The sequence below is a fragment of the Lycium barbarum genome, chromosome 1 (assembly GCF_019175385.1).
Source record: "Lycium barbarum isolate Lr01 chromosome 1, ASM1917538v2, whole genome shotgun sequence".
In the NCBI taxonomy this organism is placed as follows: domain Eukaryota; kingdom Viridiplantae; phylum Streptophyta; class Magnoliopsida; order Solanales; family Solanaceae; genus Lycium; species Lycium barbarum.
Genome location: NC_083337.1, coordinates 37949323 through 37962767, shown reverse-complemented (window position 1 = coordinate 37962767; position 13445 = coordinate 37949323). Strand labels below are relative to the sequence as shown.

The 13445-nt window shown below is 36.4% G+C and overlaps 1 protein-coding gene across 5 annotated transcripts; it reads right to left on the bottom strand.

Moving 5' to 3' along the window:
- Positions 1-1207: 1207 nt before the first annotated feature.
- Positions 1208-11161, bottom strand: LOC132634941 (uncharacterized). 5 transcript variants are annotated; one of them, XM_060351149.1, is made up of 8 exons: positions 10766-11161; positions 6539-9495; positions 5493-5549; positions 5144-5384; positions 3371-3633; positions 2546-2663; positions 2208-2420; positions 1208-2111 (listed from the first exon to the last, which is right to left on the bottom strand). In XM_060351149.1, exons 4-8 carry the CDS (start codon positions 5373-5375, stop codon positions 1444-1446), a joined length of 1494 nt encoding a protein of 497 aa, XP_060207132.1. In that variant the 5' UTR covers positions 5376-5384; positions 5493-5549; positions 6539-9495; positions 10766-11161; the 3' UTR covers positions 1208-1443. The 5 variants fall into 5 exon arrangements, with proteins under 5 accessions (XP_060207132.1, XP_060207111.1, XP_060207117.1 ...); XM_060351128.1 differs by having other exon boundaries at positions 9378-9495; XM_060351134.1 differs by having other exon boundaries at positions 5144-6638; positions 9378-9495.
- Between the last annotated feature and the right edge of the window lie 2284 nt (positions 11162-13445).

Sequence of the window (13445 nt, the reverse complement as noted above, 5' to 3'; positions counted from 1 at the left end):
CGTGTCAAGTTTAGAGATGTTTTAGTCACTTCAGCCAATTTAATAAAGAAACAAATTACGAAGAAGTACGAGGTTGCTAGACATTTATATTCATAATAAGAGTAATAAAGAAAAGCACTACCGTGTTTTGTTGTCATGGAGTTATATAGGAATAGAATCACTAAGTTAACTAATACTCCCTCAAATGGTGTTTGACGTACTTTAATTCAAATGGTGTTTACTTTCTTTTGATGATTTAATATTGTCTCTAATTAAATAAATCATGGTACATGAACATGAAATGGTTGCTATTACATTAAATCTGTCCACTCAATACAAGTTGACAGACATCAGATACCGTGCCACGTCTCAACCATTTTGGGGCGTGACGTAAAATGTCCTTCCAAACATACCCTAAATCAAAAGTACAAGCTTCACATATTTCTTCGATAAATAATGTTTTAAAGAATACAAATGAGCATCCCAACTATCAAAGGACAAAAACAATGGTTTACCATTCCCTTTAAATTTGTAGTATAATGCAAATAATAAAGATTAACTTTTTAACTTGTTATCAGCCGTAAACGTACAATGCAGCTATCACCAGTATTTTCATTTTTTATTTTATGTTTCCCTTGATGAAATATTTAAAAATGACATAAAGTTTCTTCCTCAATTATCTCAGCCTGTCCCTTCGGCACATCCATTAAACCTACTAGCTTGTTATATTATTTCCAACAAAAATTACCCAAAATTTTCCGTGTTTCTATGTATGGTCCTATCTAGAATATGGAATATTCGTTCTTATTTTTCTGAGTATCTTTCAAAATACCATTACAAGAAACTTTATGTTTGAACTTTATGTCGTTTTTAGATATTCTAAGGCTAAAAGACCAAAAGACTAAAAAGGAAACATTGAGGTTAAAAAATTTCCATACATTGAAATTTAATTTGTCTAGGAGAATGAAAATGGTTAATCTAACTGACAAAACAAAATAGTTTTATTCATTAATCTCACAATTAGAAAGAAAAACAAATCCCGTTTGAAGTTCCATTGGGAAAGGATGAGACCTAAAGCTAATATAAAAGTGGGAAACCTTTCGATAAGGAGCGTTATACCCCCTTGATGGACACTTTTTGCGTGATTTGAATTAACCGGGCCATGACTTTGAATACCAGATGATTAAACTGGAAAACAAAAACAAACACAAAAGATAACAATAAACAATAATAAAAACTAACAGATTCCTTGATAAAATTAGACAGTACTTGCCATAAAAATTGAAACAATGGTACATGACGGCCTTCACCAATATTTGGTCCTGAAACCTAAATCTACTGCCTTCGTACCTTTACTCAACTAGCAGAAGTTTGTATAAAGTAATTAAAACATCTGTAATTCTCACCACAGACTGCCATAACATGGTTCTAACATTTATTGGCCTCTTTCTTGTTGTCATATGCCTATGGATATTCAGGATCAGGCTGATTAAAGAAGGTCAATACTTCTGCAGTTAAGGACTCAAAAGATTCATCATATGGTGGAAGTTCAGTTAAATCAGGATATAGCGGCCACTCACCATCAAAGCTGAAAATGCCAGTGCGCCCATCAAGATTTTTTTCAGAACACTCAGGTTTCTCAGAGCCCTGACTGTTACTTGGGACCGGGTCAGTAACAACATCACTGCTCGCTTTAGTAGGAACTATTGTTCTCTGATCATTTTCAGGCAGGGGAGGGGGAAGCATAGTTCCCACATCACACAGACGCTGAGATTTTGCATTCCGGATCATGAAGCCTTCACCAGATGTAGGCGGTGACTGTGAATTACGCATACCTATCGGACGCTTATTTCCAACCACTTCGTTTGTTGCTTTGTGTGGACCTGTAGGAGGAGTAAGTGTATTTCTCTCTACATGTTGGGTCTTAGGAGTAGGAAGCACAGTTCCCTGGTCATGCTGACGCCAAGGGTATGTATGAGGTTTGTCAAAGCTCCAAATTTGATCAAGCAACATTGAAGAGGAGTGAAGCATTGCAGTAGTGACTTGATCAGTATCAAGCAGAGGATGTAAATCTTCGCCAAGAACATTACTAGTCCCCTCATCATTGTCTATGTTGCTTGCTTTCTCTGGGACTGCAAGAGGAAGAGGTAAAGCATTATTTCCATCTAAAGCTGCAAATACCACGCTGCTGATCAAGCAATTTGAAAAGTGCCTCAAAAACTAATTACCTTCTATTGTCAAGCCCTTGCTAGATATCCCATCATTTTGACCAGCAGATTTTGGGGCTTCCTTTTCCTCTGCTGCTATTAACTGATCAAGCAGTATTGAAGAGGAGTAAAGCGTTGCAGCAGTGACTTGAATAGTATCAAGCAGAGGATGTAAATCATCGCCAACATTACTAGGCCCCTCATCATTAACTGTGTAGCTCGCTTCCTCTCTGACTACAAGAGGAAGAGGGTAAAGCATTGATTATGCTGAGCCAGCGGCTTTGCATTAGCTCCATCTAAAGCTGCAAATACTACGGTGCTGATCAAGCAATTTGAAAAGTGCCTCAAAAACTAATTACCTTCAATTGTCAAGCCCTTGCTAGATACCCCATCATTTGGACTAGCAGATTTTGTGGCTTCCTTTTTCTCTGCTGCTATTAACTTGTTACTCACCTTGTATAACTTGCAAACTACCCACTTTAACAACAGGAAGAAAATTAAAATAATTAGCACCAGAAAGATATTCTATATTTAATCTTCATTGAAAATAAAGAAGCTAAAACACAATTCCAAATCAGTTTCTTTTCCCAACTGGTACACCAACTCTGTATGAGTAATTGCTCATACGGACTGTTTTACACTTGTAATTTAAAAAGTTGGTGCATCAGCTTCTTGGAACGGGACTTCATATAAATGAAACAGGTACATGACATATCCGCTAGTAATTATAACAGGATGCCCATTGAAGTTATCCAATTCTAGTTTAAGTCACTAGAAGTATGTTGGTCCAAGGAAGGATAAGAAGACAGTAAGAGGGAGGGAACTCTTGATTTACTTCTCCAAGAGAAACTTTTACTGTTCCTCAAGTTGTTCAATGCAAATTCAAGACAGATAAAACGGGCATCTAGTTCCTCTCTCGCTTGGAGGAGAATAACTGGTGCGCAGGGGTTGCCTACTTGACTTTCACTTTTCCTTGTTTTACAAAATGATGAAATACAATCTCCTATGGCACTCTTTTCTTCACAGCAACAATTGTATATGCTAGACATAAGCCCATTACCAGTCTTATTAAGTGCGGATATCAATTGTCCTCAAACTCACAACATCATTATGTATACCTAAACTCCCAACTCTTACAAATAAGTATGTCCTATTACTTAATTTAATATAAGTTAACACCATACCTGCATGTCGTCAGAAGTTGTACCAGTACTATCCAGTCTGTATTCGTGCACTAGCCACTCAGTCCTGCTCCTATCCTCCTCATGCTTCTCGTCAATGTAGATTAGTGTCTTTCTGTATCCAATCAGCTCACCATCCTTGTGGATGAGGGAATCTGTTCCACAAGATTCCCAATATCCGCCATTGTTCGTGCTGTTGGATTGACCGTCTTTGTTTGCTGGGCTCAGAAAGTACCATTCTTCCGCTTGAGATGGAAGGTGCATCTCTGCCAATATGAAACTAGCTTCTTTCACCAAGAGTGAGATCTATAAACCAAAAGCAAGACAATGACAGTAAAATGATTGGGAGATGTAAAATTCGTCTTGATGCTACTATAAGAGACGACATCTCCAAGCTTCTCGATCCACCACACCCAAATGTGGGCAACAATAGCAGACAATTATACAGACAATGCGTAAGAGAAGAAGACATGGATATTTATCAAAAACATAAAAAGAAATGAAAAATCACTGTCAGGTCTTACCTTAGGGAGATAAGATAAAGTTTGGGATTTCCTAACACGGGTAATGGAATAAAATAAATACTTGGTAGTCAGAGTTACTCAGTGCCATTGTGGGTGGGGGTGGGGAGGGAGGTAGCAGTACCCCGATTAGTCAAGGTGCGTGCACACCGGCCGGGACACCACAATCATTAAAAAAAAAAAATGAAAAAATAAATATTCACAACCTAAAATTTATTTACAAACTAAGACAATAATACGGCTGTCTAGACCTCCATGACGCATTTTCTTGTTGCTCCAAATGGATCCTCTTTACATGATACATCATGCATTGCAAGAACAAAGATTCTCTGAATTCGGAGAAAAGGCGGTCTTTCCGAGTGTTTGCACTTTAAAGTGCAGTAATCTAATGACTGAACTTGTTCAGATTTGTTAGATAGCTATTCAGTGTGGAAACCAAGCCTTCACCAGGCTTATGTTGCGCGGACTCTTCAAAATCTCTGGCACACCCATATCGACATGACATGGGTGTGGGTGTGGGTGTGGGTGTGGGATCCATACCGGATTTGGTCAACTTACCTCGGGTAATTTGACCACATTCTATGACCAAGAAGTATAGATTGATTGCATAGTTGGTTTGATTTTTGAGTTTATAGTTATATATATATATATATATATATATATATATATATATATATATCGACATGACAGGGGTGTGGGTGTGGGATCCATACCGGATTTGATCAACTTACCTCGGGTAATTTGACCACATTCTATGACCAAGAAGTATAGATTGATTGCATATTTGGTTTGATTTTTGGGTTTATAGTTATATATATATATATATATATAAGTATGAGAACGCTTTTCTATTATGCAAGATAAGATAAAACATTGGTGTTTATAAAGAATGAAGTTTTATTAGTTTTAGTTCATTAAATTTAACTAAATATATACTTTATATGTCATAAGATACATTTATTGGCCATATACCAGCACCCGTATCCACACTCGGATCGATATACCCGAATCCTAAAATTTATGTGAGGAAGAATCCAACCTCTAGATCTGCACCCGGATGGGATACCCGCACCGAGTCCGACCAACATAGTCACCAGGCACATTCACTAAAGAAATGTTCGGTACCACGAATCCACAAATTAAATAGAAAACAAAAACACCTTTCAGATGATAAACATTCGCGAAAAAAAAAATTACGAGAAAACAGTTTTCCCCACACACATACACACACAGAGATAGAGAGAGAGCACTATACGAGAAAGCTGCTGAGGATGGTACAAGAAGAAGTCGACTTCATGAATAATCTGATTGGGAAAGGGCTGGCCTATCATTTTCTTATAGAGATAATGAATTATCAGCTCTTCGTCTGCACAACACAGCTGACCATCAACCAGCATTTCCAGTTTAGGGATGACTTCAATGTCCATACAATGCTTGTTCAGGTTCCTCATATCGGCAGTGCTATTCTCTTTCCCCTTTTCTTCCATTTTTGCACCCTAGTCACATAAGAGCAACAGCAAGATGAATGGATTCTCAATTTATTCAATCTACAACAAAAGCAAAAATAGAAAAAGTAATTGGCAAAAGGAAATGGAAGAACTAACCTTTGTCGTGGAGGCTCGCGTTGTTCTTTCTTGAACCTAAAGAGGTCAATTTTATAGCTATCCCAAAGAAAAAAAGAATGGTAATTATATTTGAATTTTGAAGGGGGGAATCTTTCAAAAATTGGAAAGAAACTTATGACAGCAGGTTTTTAAATTTTTTTCCCCAAACGGAGGATACTTCAGTGTCTATTATGCGGAGATACCGAGCAAATTAATATTACCGGTCCCAAGAGTCTAATTATCACAAAATTGATTTGAAAATATGAAGCTGCCTCAAATGACATTTCACATGTCGGGTTTTTCTCCTTCTCTATTAACAGTAATTATCTTCCCTTTGTTACCAATTTTCTGCCCTTTCCAATATGACTTATATTTTTCAAAATGTGATGGATAGGAATTTAAGTACGTTTTGAATACTATTTCCTTCCATGGATTACTTGGCTTTATACTATAATTTCAAGTTTAAGAATCTTTGCAAATAACATTGTATGTAATGTATAGAGAACCTAGAATTTCTTTTTCGACGGTGATGTCTGAGCCAAGCAGCCAGCTTGCGCCCACCTCGACTAATCCACCAGGAGAGATTTTATGGTACGATTTCATTGAAAGGAGACACGGGAGTTCATTTCCCAAAACAAAGAAAGTACAGCAGTCAATTCAAATCACTATCCTTGAAATTAGATTAGAATATAAAATGCAAATCAGCACCAAAAACCTTAAAATGAAGAAGGTGACAAAATGGCCAACCCCAATAACTATTCATCACTCAATATGGAGACTAATTAGAGTTAAAGAGCCTCTTCACACTGATTCACTCAAATATGCTTTGCTAAGTAAAGTAACATTTTAACAGAGAATCGAGGATCAGAATTCACCCTCGCCAACATCCATTCCGTAAGAAAATAACTTTTCCTTCGGGGAAGCACTTTCCTCATTCATCAATTCTACATTTTCTAAACACATCGATACCAAGTTCTAATTGAAATTGAAAGTGATTATGGATGATATACGGAGCTGACTTTACACTGCACTTAAAGGTGTATTACCCAACCAAAAGAAATCTGCTATGCTCCATAGGTTCCATAGCTTCAAGAGAAAGTTGAAGCAAAGTTGGCCAGAATATCACATGCCTCCAGGCTTCAGATACTGCAGCAGATAGTAACATCATAGGAATTTCGACCTACTTGATAGGATGCAATGCTAAGAAGTACACTTACATGTTTTCTAGCTGTTCAATCTAGAAGATCTCTGTAACAGGTCTAGGCAGACATATGAATAATATTTGAGTTGAAATTGATCAAAGATGAACATATGAAGTTGAAATTGTTATAAACATGAACTTGAGTTGGAAAAACAACTGTGGAAGTTGAAGATTTGTGGGACCAGTATTTCACTTGAAATACACCTTTAAACAGGTTTTTTTTTTTTTTTAATCACAAGGGAACGCGCAGCCTCTACCCTTCGGGTGCGCACAAGGTAAACCCGCTCTTGTGAAATAGCCCGCAAACCACACAAGAGAGATAACCCGCACTAGGCAAGCCATGTGCGACGAGCTCACCTTTAAACAATTATTCCGATAATTAATTTGAAATTCAATAAAAAAGTTCAATATTTGCAAATAGTTGAATATTAAACTTCAATATTTGCAAATACTGAGATAATATTTATGCTCAGAGCATTTCTCGGTTGTGATGGGGTTGCATCAAGGATTAGCTCTTAGTCCGATTTTATTTGCCTTGGTGATGGATGGATTGACGCGACAAATTCAAGGTGAGGTGCCATGGTGTATGCTTTTCGCGGATGACATAGTCCTGATCAACGAGACTCGTAGTGGAGTTAACGCTAAGCTGGAGGGTTGGAGACATACCTTGGAGTCTAAAGGGTTTAAGCTGAGTAGGACCAAGACAGAGTACTTGGAGTGCAAGTTCAGTGAAGCACCTCAGGAGGTTGGCGTGGAAGTTAGGCTTGGTACCCAGGCCATCCAGAAGAAAAGTAGTTTCAAGTATCTTGGGTCTATCATGCAAGGCAGCGGGGAGATTGACGAGGATGTCACACATCGTATTAGGGCAGGGTGGATGAAATGGAGGCTCGCTTCCGGAGTGCTATGTGACAAGAAAGTGCCACCACAACTTAAGGGCAAGTTCTACAAAGTGGTGGTTAGACCGACTATGTTGTATGGGGCGGAGTGTTGGCCAGTTAAGATCTCTCACGTTCAAAAGATGAAAGTTGACCTCGGTGGAAGACAAGATGCGGGAAGCGAGACTGAGATGGTTTGGGCATGTGAAGAGGAGAGACACGGATGCCCCAGTGCGGAGGTGTGAGAGGTTGGCCATGGATGGTTTCAGAAGAAGTAGGGGTAGGCCGAAGAAATATTGGGGAGAGGTGATTAGACAGGACATGGCGCAGTTACAGCTTAGCGAGGACATGACCTTAGATAGGAGGGTGTGGAGGACCCACATTAGGGTAGAAGGCTAGTAGATAGTCTCGTTATCCTTCCTTATTAGTAGGCACATTATCGCAGTATAATTTCTTGTGCTCTGATTTCTGCTATTATCTATTATTTCCTGTATTTTGATTATTCTATTTTATCTGTGTCGCTTTCGTTATTTGCATTTACATATCGCTTTGAATTTCTTAGCCGTATCTGACCTCTTTTTATGTTTTTTATTGAGCCAAGGGTCTTTCGGAAACAGCCGTCCTACCTTGGTAGGAGTAAGGTCTGCGTACACTCTACCCTCCCCAGACCCCACGGTGTGGGATTCCACTGGGTTGTTGTTGTTGTTGTACTGAGATAATATTCATGCTGAAATGGGCCATCGATAAGGTACTCCATCTGCATTGTTCTAGTGACATGTAATAACCACCCAACAAATACATGGGAAATGTTCATCCGAATCAATGGTTGTTTCTGCACTTTGAGGGGTCGTTTGGTTGAAAATAAGTTATCCCACGATAACTTATCCTAGGATTAGTTATCCCGGGATTAGTTATTCCACGCTCCCACAGGGATAAAATAACACTACAATCCCGGGATTACTAATCCCAGGATTAGTTATATCGAGATTTTATCCCAACCAAACATGGGATAAACTCATCTCAAATATAATCCCGGAATTATTTATCCTTATCCCTCGAACCAAACGAGCCCTTACGAATATTATATTTGGTGATCCAGGTCATCTAACTAATTTGTTACACCACTCTTTGATGATAGGCTAATAGGAGATCCCACACTTAAACAAGAGTAAAGTCGTCCAGAAAAAAATCTCAAACCACGTATATTAGGTTTTCTACACTCCAGAGAATAACTATACGAGCTGACAGAAAGAAATATACAAGAACTCAACTTAAATGGTCAACTTGGATAAGCATCTAACCCAACTATTAAGAAAATACTGATCGTTGCAGAGATAATAGTCTCTCTCTGGCACTAGTTAATCGTTATATAGTTTTTTATCAAAGCAAACGGTTATTATTGCTTAAATAACGTTACAACATATACGGAAATCAGAAGCAGAAGAATGATTTAAATGTGGCTGGAATATTGAAAATATAATTTGCTGGTACGATGAGAAGAACTATGATCTTCTAACTGAATGTATTTACAAATTAGATCAAGGGGTCGGAAAAACACTAACACCTTATTTGTTTGACATCACGGTACAGATGAATAAATATCCCTAGATTTACGCAATGACCTTTAAATACAGCAACCTAGTCACTTGTGAATTTAGTATAATTTCTTCCCTTATGATGCAACCAGCTTGTAACAGAATGCCATGATAAAATAAGCCAGAAACAAAAGGGAGGACAGGAAGTGCAAAAGGCAGATTACTACTGAAGTTACAATAAGTACTGATACACAAATCAATTACTATCACAAACCTGGGGAGGCGAGACCGGCACCCTGTGCGTTACTTGACCGAGCGTGCCTACCTGTACTACACATAACTCCAACATATACAGAACAACCGAGGCCGTCAAGGCCAACACCCATGATAACCTGGAGAGAAGAAGGATATGACAACATTGATATGTGAACAACCCAAAAGGTATATATACATGGACCAACAAGGCCACCATATACGTCAACATCAAGGCCATAACACCTACTACACGTACAACTCACCGATAAAAAAAGACTCTACTAGACCCAGCTAATCACAGGGACAACAGAGATTGTCTATTACTTTAACGGCATAAATATAATACATATATAGACACCTTAACTTGGCCTCAACTGGAAAGTAAACACCCCAACTTTAAGAATGCACATCTAAACACCTCAACTTGGTTTAAGTTAGCCCCGTAAACACTCGCGAAATGCCATGTAGGATGCCATGTAACTCATGCAAAAAGCCATGTAGGGTGGGTGTGTTTACTGGGCCAACTTAAACCAAGTTGAGATGTCTAGATGTGCATTCTCAAAGTTGAGGTGTTTACTAGCCAGTTGAAGCCAAGTTAAGGTGTCATGCCTTACTCTAACTATGATCAAACTTAATAAATTTCACCAAAGAAAAAGCCTTTGACTTGTATGTGCTTGATTCTTGATATAATTCACCATCAGTTCACATGCAATTTTGTGAAAGATGATGAACAAAACAAACCTCTTGCATGGCCCTCAATCACCCCCACCCCACTTCAAACCAATGCACTTTATTTCGCCCTTCATCTTCTTAGTTATTGTCTGTCACAGTTGTAATCTGGTAAACTTATCGTAAAAACCAACCCTTTCTTACGCAAAATCATTTTTCCCCCAAACTACACAAATTATACTCTAAAACTAAAAAGTTGGTTCACTTGCTTCCATTATATGGCATGCAACTTTGTGTACAATTGCAATCATGACAATACATGCACAAGCCACAAAAGAGAGGATACATTAATATCATTTCCACTCAAAAGAAAAATACAAGGGTTAATAGTACTTTTGACCCCTCAATTAATAATAAATTCTGACTTTAGTCCTTATGATATCTGACTAAGCACATTTAACTTTCAATTACTTGAAATGTGTACTTTTGATCCTTTTGCTTATGATTATTAACAAACTTACAGAATTATTAATCGTTCCATTGTTTAATACTCATGTTTTAGATTAAACTTGTATACTTCTAAAATTAGTCCAAATATTTCCTATGTAAAGGGACCAAAAGCACACACTTTAATTGATTGAAGGTCAAATAATCACAAGGACCAAAATCAGAATTTACTAATAATTGACACAACAGATATATTCATAGAACAAAAAGGAGTAAAGATTGTAACATTACTAGAATAAAGGCAGCCAAGAATTGTTTGACTGGAAACTTGTAATTCCTATATAGACCCTCAACCATTTTCACTCTTTGGCACTGAAATAAAGAAGTCATCTTTGTGATGATTTTCTTTGAAAACTCCTTCAGTCTCAATAGCTATGCCCTGGTTCTTCATATTCTTTTCTACCAAAATTAGAAAGAAAAGATGACTTCTTGGTTGAACTGGGTTGTCTTATACAGTATTTGACAGAGAGAAGGTTAATTTTCAGTGTTTCTTTTCTTCTCCATACACAATTTCGTGAAAATGTTACTTTGGTCCCTTGTGGACTGAGCTCGGAACATGTAACCTCCTCAAGCTTTTAAAAGTTATTATGTTATCCCCAGTGATTGTTACTTGCCCTAACTGAAACTTGTTAAGGTAATAGCTCAGTTGTCTGACTACTTGAATTTTGGTGAGGATTCTATTCGCCACCTTTGTAATTCCCTCCCCATTTCCCTTCTCCTACCCTATGTAATTAAAAAAAAAAAAAACTTGTGCAACCTTTGACAATTACTGTTTAAATAAATCCTCCCTCCGGTCCAAAATAATTAAAGTGTTAAAGCTTGGATCCATGGATTAAGGAATTTATTAAGTCCAAAAAATTAAGATGTTTTGATTAAAATACACTTAATTATGATTTTTTTTTTTAGGTTTACATAAATATTATAAGTGTATAGGAATATATCAAGGGCAAATTAGGAAAGAGAAACTAAATACTTTTTTGGTTTTGTGAAATCTCAAGTATTTTGGACTAACTTTTAAAGGTTAAAACATCAATTATTTTGGATCGGAAGTAGGGGTGTTCACGGTTTGGTTAAAAACTGATCCAAATCGGAAATTGAACCAAACCGATTAATAACTGATATTTACTTGAGTTGGGTTTGGTTTGGTTTTAAATTTTTAAAAATCGATAATATTTGGTTTGGTTCTTATTTTACTAAAAGCAAACCAAAGGAAAAACTGAACCGAACCGAACCGACAAATTTTATACATAATTCTTATAATTATATATATACAATATATTAATTTTTATAAATACTTTTTAAGCAATTTTTTTTTATCTCTAATAGGCTAATGAACTTTATACATTTTTTTAAAAGAAATTCATGAATTGAAACTCATTTATTCAAAGAAACAACTATAACATTTACCTAGATTTATTTTGGGGATCTTTATGCTCTATGACAATTAAAGCAAAATAATTACCCGTTTTAGCCCATTTACCCGAATTAGCCACAAAGTAGATCGGCAGTAAAGCAGCGAACCATATCAGAAATTCAATTTCAGCGACGGGAGTAGTCCTAAAACAAGGAAAGCAAAAGGATCGCCATGGCCAAGAGGGATAATGGGTCGGTTATCAGTTGGGTCAACACAAGACCTCAACTTGTTAAGAACACTTCTTACAGTAAGACCCAAACACTCACCAATTTCTCGTTCTTTTTGAAATTCCATTTTGTTGTTGTAGTAGTACCGTTCCCCATGTTTGATGCTTGATGCTCTCTATCTTTATTTTGCTTACTGATAATGAATTTTAGCAAACATAGAGAAAAGGGAGAGAGTTGGAGATGGATTTCTTGTAGAAATTTGTATAACGTATATCAGTGTAGAAGTACTATACACTATTATACACTTGTATACACTTTTATACGGTGTAGAAGTGTGTATAAACACCCTTTATACATTATGTATAAACCCCCTCATGTATAAACACCTAATCTTATACATTATTATACACTTTTATACAAAGTGTATGTATTGTCTACAGTAAGTGTATAGAGTTGTATATTGTTGTATAAAGTTGAATATTCAAGTTGGGCCATGAAAAGTTTGTAATTTAAAATATGGGCTATGAATATGTAATTTTTACCCATAAATTGTTTATAAGTGAAATTTTCCCTTTATTTTTTGTATTTCTTATAAACTTTATTCACTAAATTAAAACTTATAAATCCTAAGACATTTTCTCCATAATCCAAGGAAACTATAGCTACCACAATAAAAATGTAATAAAGAATTATAAGTTGGAAAAAGATATAAAATTCTCTCTTAATTGTAGGGAAAAAACATGAAAGAGCGAAATACCGTTAGTTTTCTTAAAAACCGACTCAAACCGATCCAAACCGACTACAATCAAACCTATAGATATTTATCATATTTGGTTTGGTTTGTTTTAATAATTGTAAAAACCGACTAGTTTGGTTTGATTTTGGTTTTAACTCAAAATCGACACATAAACCCCCCTAACCGGAAGGATCACATGTTATTGTGCAGTTTAGTCCCTATTCTTCCACATGGACCATTTTTCCTTTGGTATATGCAAATACTTCTTTTTGATAAACTGGTTTCTACTAATAATAGAACCTAGATGTTAAGACAGTCAACATTTTGTTCAGATAGTAGTGCTTTTATAAGTCTAACTTGGCCTAAGTGGATAATAATCACTACTAAAAATAACATGAGTTAGCGACATATGAAATTTGTAGCTAAAATAGCATAATTCGTCGCTAATCCTGATCAACAACATATTATCAATTTTTTATGTTAGCTATGAGAAATTTAGCGCCAGATTAGCGATGAAATTCATAACTAATTCTAATTTTTTATAGTGAATAATAATAATAATAATTTTATTAGTATTATTATCATTATTATTAT